Here is a 17,178-nt window from a genome sequence, read left to right as displayed (position 1 = left end):
CCAGATTCCCCTGTCCAGGTGGCCCCTGAGGACTGCTGAGCTCAATTGTGACATGGACACGGCACAGCTGACCCTTGGGATCTCCCTGGGGGACCCCCTTTTCCTGCCCCTGGCCACAACCCCCACATCATCCACACCCTTCTCCTTCCCGCTGTCCTGCCGGCTTTCCACTGTGGGGGAGCAGCTCCTGCCTTGCCAGGGAAGGCGAAGGGCAGCGGGCTCAGGAGTCAAACTCCCATTCCCAGGAAAGACTCAGGCTGTGGGCCCAGCCCTGTTCTGAATTCTCTCCACCCCTCCTCCCCACAGGGTCTCAGAAATCAAGAGGCCTCCGTTCTTCTGGGACCCTCGCGATGTCCTATCTCCTGTGACCCTGCAGGTGCTCCTCTGGTTTTAAGAGGTGATATGGTGGAGGGGAACCTCAGGACTGGGGGCCACAGGTCCCAGCTTCTCATCTAGGCTCCACTGCTCCCTGGCTGCCGCCTCCCTCTGTGGGCCTCCGTTTCCTCGGTGATCCCACCAGGCGATTTCTTTTCTTTTCTTTTCTTTTTTGAGACGGAGTTTCGCTCTTGTTACCCAGGCTGGAGTGCAATGGCGCGATCTCGGCTCACCGCAACCTCCGCCTCCTGGGTTCAGGCAATTCTCCTGCCTCAGCCTCCTGAGTAGCTGGGATTACAGGCACGCGCCACCATGCCCAGCTACTTTTTTGTATTTTTAGTAGAGACAGGGTTTCACCGTGTTGACCAGGATGGTCTCGATCGCTTGACCTCGTGATCCACCCGCCTCGGCCTCCCAAAGTGCTGGGATTACAGGCTTGAGCCACTGCGCCCGGCTACCACCAGGCGATTTCTAATTTTACAGGCAGGGCCGGAACCCGCGAGTGATCCCAGGAGCCCCTCCTTTCCGGGGCCTCAAGATCTGGGGACGGGGAGCCTGTTGCGCACTGGAGCCGTGTAGGCAGGACGGCGGCCCCACGGACCTGCCCCCCACCCCAGCTCTCCTTCGCCCTCAGTGGGACCTCTTGGCTTGTTTCACTTAGCATAATATTTTACAGATTCATCCATCATGTAGTACAGCAGTCTTCAAACTTTTTGGCACCAGGGGCTGGTTTCGTGGAAAACTATTTTTCCACCGACCTCAAGGGAGTTGGAGATGATTTGGGAAAGAAACTGTTCCACCTCAGATCATCCGGCTGTTATTTGGATTGCCCTAAGGAGCGCGCAACCTAGAGCCCTCGCATGCGCAGTTCACAATAGGGTTCGCGCTCCTTTGAGAATCTAATGCTGCCGCTGATCCGACAGGAGGACAGGAGGCGGAGCTCGGGCGCTAGTGCGGGCTTGTCTGCCCGCTGCTCACCTCCCGCTGCGTGGCCCGGTTCCTAACAGGCCACTGCCCTGCGCGGGTCTGCAGCCCGGGGTTGGGGAGCTCTGATGTAGTAGGTATAGACAGCTCATTCCTTTTTTGTGGCCAAATAGAATTCCAGTGTATGGATTGTGCCATTTTTTTTTTATCCATTCATTAGCAGAAGGGCCTCCAAGTGAGTTTTCCACTTTGGGTTACTTTTCTTTTTTATGCTTTTTAAATTTTATTTTATTATTTATTTATTTATTTTTTTTGAGATGGAGTTTCGCTCTTGTTACCCAGGCTGGAGTGCAATGGCGCGATCTCGGCTCACCGCAACCTCCGCCTCCTGGGCTCAGGCAATTCTCCTGCCTCAGCCTCCTGAGTAGCTGGGATTACAGGCACGTGCCACCATGCCCAGCTAATTTTTTGTATCTTTAGTAGAGACGGGGTTTCACCATGTTGACCAGGATGGTCTCGATCTCTCGACCTCGTGATCCACCCGCCTCAGCCTCCCAAAGTGCTGGGATTACAGGCTTGAGCCACCGCGCCCGGCTTCTTTTTTATACTTTTAAGTTCTAGGATACATGTGCAGAATGTGCAGGTTTGTTACATACGTACACATGTGCCATGGTGGTTTGCTGTACCTGTCAACCTGTCATCTAAAGGTTTTAAGCCCCACGTGTATTAGGTATTTCTCTTAATGCTCTCCCTCCCCTTCCCCCCACCTCCCTACAGTCCCCCATGTGTGTTGTCCCCCTCCCTGTGTCTGTGTGTTCTCGTTCTTCAGCTCCCACTTATGAGTGAGAACATTCGGTGTTTGGTTTTTGTTCCTGTGTTCGCTGATAATTAATTTTGGTTCTTATAATGAATGCTGCTGTGAACATTGAGGACTGAGTCTTTGTGTAGACAAATGTTTTCACTTGTTTTAAATAAATACCTATGGTGGAATTATTGGATCACATGGTAAATTGATGTTTAACTTTTTAAGAAATTGCCACCTGTTTTGCAAAGCGGCTGCACCATCTGACATTCTCACCAGCAATGAGAGGCCAAGGCCCCTTCTTCTCCATCAACAATTGCCTGCCTTTTGCTTGTAGCCATTCTAGTGGGTATGAAATAGCATCATTGTGCTCCAAAAGTATTTGAATGAAGAAATAAATTACCGCTGCAGCTGGAGAGCACTTCGGTTTGAAATGTATCCTAACCGGATTGAAATGCTGCAAATGACAGATCTAGAATTCAGAATGTGAGTGGCAAGAAAACTCAGCAAGATCTAAGAGAAAGTTGAAATCCAATATTAAGAAGGCATAAAAATGAGCCAGGATGTGAACTAAAGCACAAGAAAGAATCAAACAGAACTTCTGGAATTGAAAAATTTGCTACAGGAATTTCAAAATACTGTTGGAAACTTCAACAGTAGACTAGATCAAGCAGAAGAAAGAATTTCAGAGGAAGAATACCAGTCTTTTGAATTAACCCAGTCACACAAAAATAAAGAAAAATAATTTTAAGAAATGAACAAACGCTTTGAAAAGTATAGGATTATGGTACATGACTGAAACTATGACTTATTGGCATTCCTCACACAGAAGAAAAAAAATAAGCAACTTGGAAAATGCATTTGAAGGTATAATTCAGGAAAATGTCCCCAGTGTTGCTAAAGGAGTCAACATGCAGATATAAGAAATTCAGAGAATTCCTGAGAGATGCTAATACAAAATCACCATCCCCAAGGCACACAGTCACAAGACTACCCAAGGTCAACATGAAAGAAAAATATCTTGAAGGAAGCTAGAGAAAAGAGCCAAATGACCTATAAAAGGAGTCTGCTTGGAGTAACAGTGGACTTCTCAGCAGAAGCTTTACAGTTCAGAAGAGAGTAGGTGCCTATTTTTAGGCTTCTTTTTTTTCTTTTTCTTTTTTTTTTTTAGGTGGAGTCTCACTCTGCCGCCCAGGCTGGAGTGCAGTGGGGGATCTCAGCTCACTGCAACCTCTGCCTCCTGGGTTAATCAATTCTCCTGCCTCGGGCTCCCTAGTAGCTGGGATTACAGTTGTGCACCACCATGCCTGGCTAATTTCTTTGTATTTTTAGTAGAGACAGTGTTTCACCTCTTGGCCAGGCTGGTCTCAAATTCCTGATCTTGATCCATCCACCTCAGCCTCCCAAAGTGCTGGGATTACAGGCATGAGCCACTGTGCCCGGCCTTTTAGGCTTCTTTTTAAAAAAAATGCCACCCAAGAATTTCATATCCTACCAAACTAAGCTTCACAAAGGAGAAAGAGACTCATCTCACATATAATGGCATCCAAACCCTCAAAGGAATGGAGAAAGATCTCTCATGCAAATGGAAAACAAAGGGTTGCTGTTGTTGTATAAGATAAAGCAGACTTTAAACCAACAGTAATAAAAAAGCACAAACAAGCGTGCTTCCTATGATAAAGGGTTACTTAAACAAGAAGATTTAACATCCTAAGTGTATATTCACTCAACACTGGAGTACCTAGATTTATAAAATAATAACTACTAGACCTAAGAAAAGAGATGGATAACAATAATAATGGGGTTCTTCAACAGACCATTGACAGCGCTCGACAGATCACTGAGGCAGAAAACTAACAAAGAAATTCTGGACTTAAATTGGACATGTGTTCAAATGGGCCTAATAGACATCTATAGAATACTCCACCCAACAACCACAAAATGTAAGTTCTTCTCATCTGCACACAGAACATACTCTAAGATTGACTCAATGCTTAGTCATAAAGCAAACCTCCGTAAATTTAAAGAAATGAAAATCACACCAACCATCTTCTCAGACCATAGTGGAATAAAAATAGAAATCAATACCAAAAGGAATTCTCAAAATTACACAGCTACTTGGTAACCAAACAACTAGTTCCTGAATGACTTTGGAGTAAGTCATTAAGGCAGAAGTTAAAGAATTAAGGCAGAAGTCAAAAAATTCTTTGAAACAGCTGAAAATAGAGACACCGCATACCAAAACCTCTGGCATACAGCAAAAGCAGTATTGAGAGAAAAGTTTATCTCACTAAATGCCTGCATCAAGAAGTTAGAAAGATCTCAGATTAATAACCTAAAATTACGCCTAAAGGATCTAGAAAAACAAGAACAAACTAAATCCAAATCTAGCAGACGAAAAGAAATAACTAAAATCAGAGGAGAACTAAATAAAATTGTGACCGACAAGCCATTCAAAGGATCAATGAAATGAAAAATTGGTTATTTGAAAGAATAAACAAGATTTATAGGCTGCAATCTAGATTAACAAATTTTAAAAATCCAAATAAACACAACCAGAAATAACACAAGCAACATTACAACTGATCCCACAGAAATACAAACGATCCTCAGAGACTGCTATGAACATCTATATTCACATGAACCAGAAAATCTAGAGGAAACAGATAAATTCCTAGAAACACACAACCAAGATTGAACCAGAAAGAAATTGAAACCCAGAACAGACCAATAATGAATTACAAAATTGAATCAGTAATAAAATATCTACCAACTTTAAAAAGCCCTTGACTGGATGCATTCACGGTCAAACTCTACCAGACCTGCAAAGAAGAGATGGTACTAATCCTACTGAAACTATATCAAAAAATTGAGGAGGAGAGTTTCCTCCCTAACTCATTCTACAAAAACAGCCTCATTCTGCTATCAGAATCTGGCAGGACACAGTGAAAGAAGAAAACTATAGGCCAATAGCCTGATGAACACAGATGCAAAAGCCCTCAACAAAATACTAGCAAACCAAATCCAGCAGCATGACAAAATCATAATTCAGCATGATCAAGAGGGCTTTATTCCAGGGATGCAAGGATGGTTCAGTATGTCCAAATTAATAAATGTGACTCACCACATAAAATTGAAAACAAAAATTTTATGATCATCTCAACCAATGCAGAAAAAATATATATAATAAAATCCAACATCCTTTAGTGATAAAAACCCTCAAAAAAGTAGGTATCGAAGGAACATATCTCAAAATTATAGGAGCCATCTATGACAAACTCACAGCCAACATCATACTGAGTGGGTAAACTTTGGAAGCATTCCCTGTAAGAAATGGAACAAGACAAGGGTGTCTACTCTCACTACTCCTGTTCAACGTAGTTGTGGAAGTCCTAGCCAGAGCAATCAAGCAAGAGAAAGGAATAAAAGTCATCCGAATAGGAAGAGGAAGTTAAATTATCTCTGTTCACTGATGTTATGAGTCTATACCTAGAAAACCCTACAGATTCCTCCAAAATACTCCTAGACCTGATACATGACTGACAAAGTTTCAGGATAAAACATTGGTGTACAAAAATCAGTAGCATTTCTACATGCCAACAATTGTCAAGCCGAGAGCCAAATAAAGAACACAAATCCCAATTACAATAGCCACAAGCAAAAATAAAATACCTAGAAATACATCTAACCAAAGAAGTGAAAGTGAAAGATCTCTACAAGGAGAACTATAAAACACAACTAAATGAAAAACATGCCATGTTCATGGATTAGAAGAATCAGTATCACTAAAACGTCCATACTGCTTGAAGCAATCTACAGATTCCACACAATTCCTACCAAATCATCAATATCATTTTTCATCAAATGAAATCTTTCTACCAAAAAGACACCTGTGTGCATATGTTGGTTACAGCACTATTCACAACAGCAAAATGATGGAATCAGCAGAGGTCCCCATCAATGGTGGACTAGATAAAGAAAAAATGGCATGTATACAGCATGAAATACTATGCGGCTATAAAAAAGAATGAGATCATGTCCTTTGCTGGACATAAATGCAGCTGGAGGCCCAAGTGAATTATCCTAAGTGAATTAACACAGGCAGAAAATCAAATGCTATAGGTTTTCACTTTTAAGTGAGAGAACGCACGAACATTAAAGATGGAAGCCATAGACGATGGGGACTCCAAAGCGGGGGAGGGGGGCAGAGGACAAGCTGGGGAAACCACCTGTTGGGTACCATGTTCACGATTTCAGTGATGGGCACAATAGAAGCCCAAACCTCAGCATTATGCGATATGCCCATGTAACGAACCTGCACATGTGCTCCTGAATCTAAAATAAATGTTTTGAAAAAGCAACTGACCTACATGATTAACATTTTAGTCTAACTGTATATATGTCTTAATCTGCATGTGTTCATGCTTTGAAATATGAGATGGGTACTTTGATGATGCCTGTTCTGGAGGAGAGAAAGCAGACACTTCCCCCAAATCACAAATCAGAAAGGAACAGACACATCATTTTCCCCTAAATCACAAAGTCGGGAAGTGACAGAGCCCAGTCTCTGTCACTGCCTCACGCTTTGTGCCCCGACAAGGCAAACGGAACAAGTGCCATTCTAGAGAAGCAGACAAAATTCAAGTGGAGGAAAGGGGAGGGAAGGAAGTCAGCTCAGGCCTGCCCAGGCATCCCAGCTGAGGCTGCGGGAGCAGGGAGGCACACCGTTGTGGATTTCGTTCCCCTTTTTGCATACTGACCAGCCCTGGCAACAGAGTTTTGTGCCACTGTTCAACAGTGAGTGATGTCATGGGCACCGCCTGGTCTTTATCAGTTCTGCCGGATAAATAGCCAACTGCGCTGGGTCTGGAGAGACAGGAAGCTGCTGTGCGGCAGATATCTTGGGGTCTCAAAGAAGCAGGTGAGCCTGGGCCCGAGGGGCTGGGTGGAGGAGCCCCTGGGCGCTTCTCTGCTGGGGAAGGAAGGGGACAGGGCATGTTCAGGAAGACAGGCAGGCTGACCCCGCCTGGAAAGCACCTGGAGGCAAGAGGGGTGGGCGTGGTGACCACGTGCCCTTTTGGGTGAGATGCTGCTGGCCAGGGCAGGAAGGCCCCCCACTACCAGCTCCATGTCACTCTCTCACCAGTGGCCACCAGCATGGGTGCAGGCCCCGACGGGTCCTACTTCCCCGGCAATCACTGGCTCGCCTTCTCCGTGTACCTCCTCACCTTCCTGGTGGGGCTCCCCCTCAACCTGCTGGCCCTGGTGGTCTTCGTGGGCAAGCTGCGGCGCCGCCCGGTGGCCGTGGACGTGCTCCTGCTCAACCTGACCGCCTCGGACCTGCTCCTGCTGCTGTTCCTGCCCTTCCGCATGGTGGAGGCGGCCAGCGGCATGCACTGGCCCCTGCCCTTCATCCTCTGCCCGCTCTCGGGATTCATCTTCTTCACCACCGTCTATCTCACTGCCCTCTCCCTGGCAGCCGTGAGCATTGAGCGCTTCCTGAGCGTGGCCCACCCGCTGTGGTACAAGACCCGGTCGAGGCTGGGACAGGCGGGTGTGGTGAGTGTGGCCTGCTGGCTGCTGGCCTCTGCTCACTGCAGCATAGTCTATGTCATGGAATTCTCGAGGAATTCCTCCCACAGGCAGAATACCATTGAGACTTGCTACATGGAGTTCCAGGAGGACCAGCTGGCCATCCTGCTGCCCGTGCGGTTGGAGATGGTTGTGGCCCTATTTGTGGTCCCCCTGCTCATCACCAGCTACTGTTACAGCCGTCTGGTGTGGATCCTCGGCAGGAGGGGCAGCCGCCGGCGGCAGAGAAGGGTGGCGGGGCTGGTGGCAGCCACGCTGCTCAACTTCCTCGTCTGCTTTGGGCCTTTACACATGTCCCATGTCATGGGCTTTGTCCAGGGTGAAAGCCCGGCGTGGAGGATCTACGTGATGCTTCTCAGCACCCTGAACTCCTGTGTCGACCCCTTTGTCTACTACTTCTCCTCATCCGCGTTCCAAGACGACTTTCATGAGCTGCTGAGGAGGCTGCGTGGACTCTGCGCTCCGTGGCGGCAGGAGGGCAGCGTGGAGCTGAAGGAGCAGAAGGGAGGGGAGGGGCACAAGGAGGACCTCCCCGAAGAAAGGAGGAGTAGTGGACTGTAGCGGGGCTGGGGAAAGGACGGCCAGGTGGCCTGTGCTGAAAGCTAGGTCCTCTGGGGCAGGTGGGTGTAGCTGGCCTGTCATCCTCAGGGTACTTCCTCGCCCACACCAGGCGGGACTTGGAGTGGTGAGCTGGGAATCAGTGGGGCTTGGGGGTAGGGCGGACACCCAGCCTTCCTAAGGGTGTGTGCCCTAAAGCTGAGCTCTTGCTCTCACCTCCATCCCCATCCACCCACACTCTATGGACTGGGCTCTGGGAAGGGGTCAGGGTGAGCCGCTGCTCTGGAGAACACTGAGGTCCTCAGAGCAGCAGGCGACTCCTGTGCTTTTCTGACGGTGGCACAGGAGCTAAGGGCAGTGCCCGGGGTCTGAGGGGGCTGACCAGTGAGTGGCAGGGGTGGGAGAGGGGAGAAACCCATCCTCAGGGCTGCTCCCAGCTGGCGAGTCAGGAGCGTGGGAGACAGGGCTCCAGGGTTGAGGCTGCATTCTGCTCCCGCAGCGCCTTTTCCAGAAAAGGCCATTCCCATTGCTCAATACATTTGGGTCAGAGAACAATGACAAATTTGGATCATGAACAATGACAGAAGAAAAACTACCCAAATAAATGAAGAAGCAAGCCAAAGAGAACGGTCTTTCCTCCTTCTCCTGTTTTGTTCTGGTGGTGTGCTTGTCCGGGGGATACTGGTGGATGGAAGGAGAAAACACCAGACTCCAGAGGAAAAGGGCCAAATGCCAGGACGCCTGGACGCCGGGAGAGGATCTGGCCTGCAGGGATGCAAATACCAGCTGCCCGGTCTGCAGGACTTGGCCTCACACATCATCTTCTATTTCTCAATAGCCCTGTGGTAGGTACCAGCATTATCCCGTTTCAGATGACGGAATGGCCCAGAGAGGTGACATCTCCTGCCTGAGATCCCATAGCTGGTGGGTGACTGAAGTGGGACCAGAAGCTGGAGTCAGTTGGCTCTGACACCCATGCCCCTGAGCCACTCTGTGGTTCTCCAGCTGTGTGTCACTTGTGGTCACCCAGCCCAGTGAAATGTGCCCAAGTCAGATGAGGCCATCTGAGCAGGACACATGTAATCAGGGTGTGACAAGAAACAGAATGAAATGTAAAGCACAGTGACTATCTGTGTGGGTACATCCTCTCTCCAGTAAAAAAGCCTTCTTGAAAAATACAGATTAAGATAATTAGAGCCAGTGATTGCGCAGGTGACTCACAGTGGGCACTTGATGCTCCTCAATCTTAGCTAATGCAGGGTCTCTTCAGCTTCTAATATCCTCGCTCCCTTCTGGAGCCTTTTTGGATATACATCTTTCCTAAGCAGCCCATTCCTCTGCCTGCTTATGCAATTTCAATGCAACCAACACACTCTCTATCTGTGTATATTACACCCTTTAGAAAGACACAAACCACGTGGACACCGTGGCTCATGCCTATAATCCCAGCACTTTGGGATACCGATGTGGGTGAATCACTTCCAGCCTGGCCAACATGGTGAAACTTCGTATCTACTAAAAATGCAAAAATTAGCTGGGCGTCGTGGCAGGTGCCTATAATCCCAGCTACTCAGGAGGCTGAGAATTGCTTGAGCCCAGGAGGCAGAGGTTGTAGTGAGCCGAGACGGCGCCACTGCATTCCAGCCTGAGTTACAGAGAGAGACTCCATCTTAAAAGAAGAAGGAAAAGAAAGGAAGATACAAACCCTTGTGAAATTTTTTTTTGTAGTTGTTGTTCCCCAAGAACTAGTTTTCACATACTTAGGATCAATATTGTTGCCTCTGAGAATGTCTGAGCCACGGAAATGGTTCTATCTAATATACTGATCGAGCCTGTCTCACCAACTGTAGCCCAACAAAACTAGGCTGAGGATCTTGCTGCAGGAAGGGAGATCACACTCTGCAAGAAGCATGGGGTCTTGTACAAGAGAAGAGACACCGTTATTGAATTAGAGCCAAGGGTAGCATGGATGTAGCTGAAGAGGGGTGTGATAGGCTCAATGCAAGGCAGGGATGTGTGGAGAGGCCAATGTTAGGTGGGGGCCAAGAAGACTACTCAAGGTCCTGTTTCCCTGGAAAATACCAAGCAACGATAAAGGTATTGGAAAACTCCTTCTCTGAAGCTCTGATGGGTTGAAAATCAAGGCTGCATCTCTGTGTCAGAGACACTGCTCCTCTAAGCAGAAGCACGTGTCCCTTCTCACTGAGGATTTCATGCAGCTAAGTTTCTGACTATCTTTGACTTTCAAGAAGCAGGTTTCTCAGCAATATCCTTTTCGTTAATTAGCAAAACACGTTTTTAAAGGCTTACAAGAGGAACTTTTTTAGAAGGAGAGATCCTCTTTCACTGAAACCAAGGGCAGGGCAACCCAGAAGGACAAGAGGAAGGGAAGGCTCGTCCTATCTCAGCTACAGCTTCCCTGGACCACAGCGCACAGGGGAGTGAGGGGAAACTAGAAATTTTAAATCACCCAGTGTTGGCCAGGTGGGATGGTTCGCACCTGTAATCCCAGTACCTTCAGAGGCTGAAGTGGGAGGATTGCTTGAAGGCAAAAGTTCGAGACCAGTTTAGGCAATGTAGCAAGACTCCTCCCTCTAAGGAAAAAAAAAAAAAAAATAGCTGGGCATGGTAGCACATGCCCATAGCCCCAGCTGCTCATGAGGCTGAGGCAGGAGGATCGCTTGAGCCCAGGAGGTTGAGGCTACAGTGAGCCGTGATTGTACCACTGCACTCCAGCCTGGGCAACAGACCAAGACCAAGAAAAAAGAGAAAGGAAGGGAAGGGAAAGGAAAGGGATGGGGGAGAGGGGAGGGGAGGGGGAGGGGAGCGAAGGGAGGGGGAGAGCAGGGGAGAGGGCAGGGGAAGAAAGGGAGGAGGGAGGGAAGGGAAGAAGGGAAGGAGAGGGAGGGGAGGGGGAGGGTTAATTTTGGGCATTAACCGCCCCTTAACCTGCACGTAATTATAAATACATATAAATATGAATGCAAAATTGCCCTAAGCTGCTACTCTTAGCACATTGCCTGTGGGGTAGCCCTGCTCTGCAGGGGCAATCACAGATCTGTCGCACTGCCAGAACTGTAACACTGCCACTTCAATAAAGCCATCTTCTTCTACCACTGGGTAGCCTTTAAATTCTTTCCTGGGTGACCCGGGTGCAGTGGCTCACACCTGTAATCCCAGCACTTTGAGAGGCTTAGGCAGGCAGATCATTTGTGATCAGGAGTTTGAGATCAGCCTGGGCAATGTGGTGAATGGTCTCTACTAAAAAATACAAAAATTAGCCAGGTGTGGTGGCCCGAGCCTGTAATCCCAGCTACTCAGGAGGCTGAGGCAGGAGAATCACTTGAACCCAGGAGGCAGAGGTTATAGTGAGCCAAAATTACACCACTGCACTCCAGTCTGAGTGACAGAGTGAGATACCATCTCAAAAAAAATTAAAATGAAAAAAAGTAAATAAATAAATAAGTAAATAATTTCCTGGGTAAAGCCAAGAACCCTCCCAGGCTAAGCTCTAATTTAGGGCTCATCTGCCCTACATCAGAAGGGAGGCAAAGACCAGACGAGGCAAGCAAGAAGCCTGGGAGTCTGCAAAATTAGCTGTAGGACTCTTCCAAAAAAAAAAGGAAGCTGAGCACTGATAAAAGCTGAAAGACACCTGGAAGAAAAGTGAGGCCATTGTTTCTGGGAATTAGAAGTGGGACAGCAAGGTTTTTATTTGGGGGGGAGAACAGTGTGAGAAGGTGCTCAACTTTTGACCTTCCTCTCTGAGGACATGACTCTTCTGGTTTAGAAAACAACAGTAAAAAGTCCCCAAGAGATACAGGTAGTTGTGGTTCCCAAAACTTCATTAACATCTGTGGGAAGCCTTCTGACTTTCCTTTGAGGCCAGTTCTGAAAAGCCATTCATACAGAGGCAAATCAAAATAGGCAGCAGGCTGTATTCTGGGAAAATGATGCTGGGATCACATTCCAGAGAAAAGATGGGATAGAAGGAATGAAAAGCTGATCAACATGCCTGGGCGTGGTGGCTCATGCCTATAAATCCCAGCATTTTTGGAGGCTGAGGCAGGCAGATCACCTGAGATCAGGAGTTCAAGACCAGCCTGGCCGGCATGGTGAAACCCCATCTCTCCTAAAAATACAAAAGTAGCTGGGTATGATGGCACATTCCTGTAATCCCAACTACTCGGGAGGCTGAGGCAGGAGAATTGCTTGAACCCGGGAGAAAGAGACTGCAGTGAGCCGAGACTGTTACCATACTCCAGCCTGGGCAACAGAGTGAGACTCCGTTTCAAAAACAAAACACTCTCATACTTATTATGGGCTCTTGGATGCCATAGAAACAAGAGGGCTGAAAGACTGGGGACCAGGTGGACCATGAGTAATGTTATCCTGTGGAACAGTACTTGTCTCTGTTCAGTGTTCCTGGGCACAGGAGAGCTACCCAGGCCTTGTGCCCGTGGAGTCACTCAAACATACACAATGCCCACGTGAAGATGGGGATACGTGGTCCTGGATGCCTAATTTACATTTACAATTAATGCACACAATTAGATTATTCCCTTGACCCTCCCTTCCCGTGCCCGTCTTTTTTCTTTCTTTTTTTCTTTCTTTCTGTGACAGGGTCTGGCTCTGCCACCCAGGCTGGAGTGCAGTGGCACAATCATGGCTCACTGCAGCCTCAACTTCCCAGGCTCAAGAGATCCTCCTACCTCAGCCTCCCAAGTAGCTGGGACTATAGGTACATGCTACCATGCCTGGTTAATGTTTTTAAAAGAGGCTTTTCTGTAGAGATAGGGTCTTGCTATGTGTTCCAGACTGACCTCAAACTCCTGGGCTCAAGTGATCCTCCTGCCTCAGCCTCCCAAAGTGCTGGCATGCTAGGCGTGAGCCACTGCACCTGGCCTTGATAATTTCCAGTAGTTCTCTAAGCTTAGAGCACTTACCCTCATCTTTTTTTTTTTTTTAAACAGTCTGAAATGCTCCCTTAAAGCTGTCATAAAAATAACTCTTTGTTTGTGTATCCTTTGGTAACCAATCCAATGACTTGCAGGAGCACTGCCAGGCATCCCCAGCCAGTGCAGGTCAGCAGACCGCTTCCCTGGCCCACGCTTGCTGGTCTGTTCGTTCACTCTGCAGTGAACCCTTCTGCTTACAGCTTTTCCGGCTGACCTTCTTTTGATTCACAGTGTAGCCTCTGACAGAAAGCAGACCAGTGGTTGCCAGGGGTGGGGAATGGGAGAGAGAAGGGTGTTGACTGGGAAGATATCAGAGGGACATTTCTGGGTGATGGAAATGTCAGATCACTTGATTGCAGTGGGGGGACACACAAGAAGTCAAAACTTACTGAACTCTCTCCTTACAATGGATGCATTTTATGGTGTGTCAATGAAGCCCCAGTAAGGAAGTTTTCAAAAAATGGTGTCACCTCACCTCTTGGCTGGTAGCATTTGTGTACCTAATATCAATCTCGCTAAGTTTCCTTCAGCCAAGCAGGTGTCTGCTTTTACTGGGCTGCTCTGCAGAGGTTGTGGCTGCTGGATGATAACCTGGGTTACATAAAAGGGTAGTAACGGTGTGCAAACAAATAAGACGTGGCGACCAGCTTTTATCCTGGTGCTGGAGATCTGCAGGGCGTGGTGGGAATGGTGGCGATGGGACAGTGCAAAGGCTCCTTTCACCTCCTGTCACCGCGCGAGGCTGTGGGTGCAGCTCTGTCATACCTTACAATTTTTCAAGCTGAAAATCCAGTTGTTATTGCTGTTTTTGAAATCTTACATTGTTTTCAACTGATAACAAATTCAAAACGTTTAGGTATTTGTATGGGGAAAGTGAATCAGGCCTGAGGATTGTGGACTGCTTACTAGGCTTCCAGCCTGTGGCCACACTGCTGCAGTGGAGGCGGAGGAGGGCTGCTCAGAGGTGGGGAGGGATGGGGAAGGAGCATGAGGAAGTGTGATTCTTCGGTAAGCCCAGCTCATACTTCTACTCAGAACCCAAGACAGGCAGTGGCAGAGACCTGCTGACTTTCTGAAGATGTTCTTCCTCATCCCTTGTTCTTATTTTGTGGCCCCGCCCTGCCCCTACAGCTCTTCTCTGAAAGCTGTCACCCTCACCCACAAAAAGGTCTGGAGGTCACAGGACAGGCAGGGAGTTCCGCTCCAAGGACTGACGCTGGCTCTTCCTCCTTCCCTGCCCCGCCCCCAACAGCGCTGAAGGCAGGTGTTCCTCCGGCTCAGCACCACCCCACCCCACCCCACCCCGCTCTCTCCTCTCTGCAGGCATTCTCATCCATCACAATGGCTGTAAGCATCCATGACTCCCACATTTCCATCTCCAGCACCAGATGCTTATATATCCAACTGTATACATCGACATCTCAACTTCCAGACTTTCAAGACCAAACCCAGCTCCTTACTTCGTCCCCCTAATGTGGCCCCACCACCAGCCCACTCCACATCTACGATTGGCAACACCACCCACAGTCTGCTCACACCAGAAACCCAAACACCATTCATTCATTCTTTCTTTGAGACACAGTCGCTCTGTCACCCAGGCTAGAGGGCAGTGGTGTGATCTCAGCAACCTCCGCCTCCCATGCTCAAGTGATTCTCCTGCCTCAGCCTCCTGAGTAGCTAGGATTACAGGTATGCACCACCGTGCCCAGCTAACTTTTGTATTTTTAGTAGAGAGGGGTTTCACCTTGTTGGCCAGGCTGGTCTTGAACTCCCGGGCTAAAGTAATGTGCCCACCTCAGCCCCCCAGAATACTGTAATTACAAGCGTGAAGCACCATGCCCAGCCCATTCTTTATTTTTTTTAGAGATTTGATTCTTTTTTAATCTTTAAAATGATCATACAATAAAATGAACGTTTTCAGGAAAAGGTGGACAGTTCTGTGAATTACACAGAGAGATTCCTGTAACCACCACTAATATCAAGATAAAAAGCAATGATAGTCACATCTTCCCTTCACCCCTGGCCACTGCCAAACACAGATCAGCTATCACTAAGGTTTTATCTTCTCAAGAATGTCACATAAACAGAATCCTACAGTGTGTAAGCTTTTGAGCTGGCTCCTTTAATTCAGCACAATGTCACTGAGTTTCATCCATGCCAGCATGCCTGGTTAATTTTTTAAGTTTTAGTAGAGACAGGATGTCATTATATTGCACAGCCTGGTCTCAAACTCTTAGATTCAACTGATTCTCCCATCTCAGCCTCCCAAAGTACTACTGGGATTATAAGTACATGCTACCATGCCCAGGGCATTTTTATATTTTTAGTAGACACTGCATTTCGCCATGTTGGCCAGGCTGTTCTTGAACTCCTGGCTACCATGAGCCACCACACCCAACAACCTACTTACTTTAACTTAGAAGTTACAGTGTTACCCAGAGCCCATAAGTAAACAAACAAAAACACCGTGGATATTTTGTTGCTAGCACACAAATTAATGTCTTTAAAACTACCAAAGCCACTATACATTCTGTGCTATTAAAAAATTCACTTGAGGTTGGGTGTGGTAGCTCACACCTGTAGTCCCAGCACTTTGGGAAGCCAAGGCAGACAGATCACTTGAAGCCAGGAGTTCAAGAACAGCCTGGCCAACATGGCAAAATGCCATCTCTACTAAAAATATAAAAATTTCCTGGGCATGGTGGCATGCACCTATAATCCCAGCTTCTCTGGAGGCTGAGGCAGGAGAATCACTTGAACCCAGCGGGTGGAGGCAGCAGTGAGCCGATATCATGCCACTTCACTGCAGCCTGGGTGACAGAGTGAAACTGTTTTTCTAAAATACAGAAAGAAAAAAAAGAGAAATTCACCTGAAGCACGTGACCGGTAAGACCCTTAGTGGTAGTACTGTCTATGCAGAATAGCAAATACAGTATGAAACAACACAGTACACGCATTTATGTTAAATTGGGCTCCATGCTAAATCTGGCTTCATGCTTAACTACATTAAAAAAGAATTGCCAAACTGCCAATGTATTTCTTTATAATATTTCTTATTTTAACTTCATTACAACTAAGCACCTTAACTATGAACAATGTTAGCCAAATTTCTGTAATTTTACACCAGGTTTTAAAAAATATTTTATTTGGCCAGGCGAGGTAGTTGGCGCCTGTAATCCCAGCACTTTGGGAGGCCAAGGTGCGTGAATCACCTAAGGTTGTGAGTCCAAGACCAGCCAGACCAACATGGAGAAACCCTGTCTCTACTAAAAATACAAAATTAGCTGGGCATGATGGTGCATGCCTGTAATCCCAGCTACTGGGGAGGCTGAGGCAGGAGAATCACTTGAACCCAGGAGGAGGAGGTTTAGGTAAGCTGAGATCACGCCATTGCACTCCAGCCTGGGCAACAAGAGTGAAACTCCATCTCAAAAGAAACAAAGAATATTTTATTTATTTATTTTTTATTTTATTTTTTTGAGACAGAGTTTTACTCTGTCACCCAGGCTGGAGCACAGTGGCATGATCTTAGCTCACTGCAACCTCCGCTTCCCAGGTTCGAGCAATTCTCCTGCTTCAGCCTCCCAAGTAACTGGGACTACAGGCGCCCATCACCACACCAGACTAATTTTTGTTTTTTTTTTGTTTTTTTTTTGTTTTCTTTGAGACGGAGTTTCGCTCTTGTTACCCAGGCTGGAGTGCAATGGCGCGATCTCGGCTCACCACAACCTCCGCCTCCTGGGTTCAGGCAATTCTCCTGCCTCAGCCTCCTGAGTAGCTGGGATTACAGGCACGCGCCACCATGCCCAGCTAGTTTTTTGTATTTTTAGTAGAGACGGGGTTTCACCATGTTGGCCAGGATGGTCTCGATCTCTTGACCTCGTGATCCACCCGCCTCAGCCTCCCAAAGTGCTGGGATTACAGGCTTGAGCCACCGCGCCCGGCTGAATTTTTGTATTTTTAGTAGAG

At 47.5% G+C, this 17,178-nt stretch overlaps 1 protein-coding gene across 1 annotated transcript; it reads left to right on the top strand.

Annotated features, from left to right (window-relative positions):
* The first annotated feature begins 7,258 nt into the window (after window positions 1-7,258).
* Window positions 7,259-8,254, top strand: LOC101046459 (free fatty acid receptor 3-like). The gene has a single exon (XM_010347922.2). It carries the CDS (start codon window positions 7,259-7,261, stop codon window positions 8,252-8,254), a length of 996 nt encoding a protein of 331 aa, XP_010346224.1.
* The last annotated feature ends 8,924 nt before the right edge of the window (window positions 8,255-17,178 follow it).

Source organism: Saimiri boliviensis, chromosome 14, assembly GCF_048565385.1.
Source record: "Saimiri boliviensis isolate mSaiBol1 chromosome 14, mSaiBol1.pri, whole genome shotgun sequence".
NCBI classification, from domain to species: domain Eukaryota; kingdom Metazoa; phylum Chordata; class Mammalia; order Primates; family Cebidae; genus Saimiri; species Saimiri boliviensis.
The sequence above is the reverse complement of the archived record's forward strand: the minus strand, read 5'-3'. Positions and strand labels throughout refer to the sequence as shown.

Coding starts and splice junctions, on each gene's coding strand:
- LOC101046459 (XM_010347922.2), top strand. CDS start 7,259: ATGGGTGCAGGCCCCGACGGGTCCTACTTCCCCGGCAATCACTGGCTC.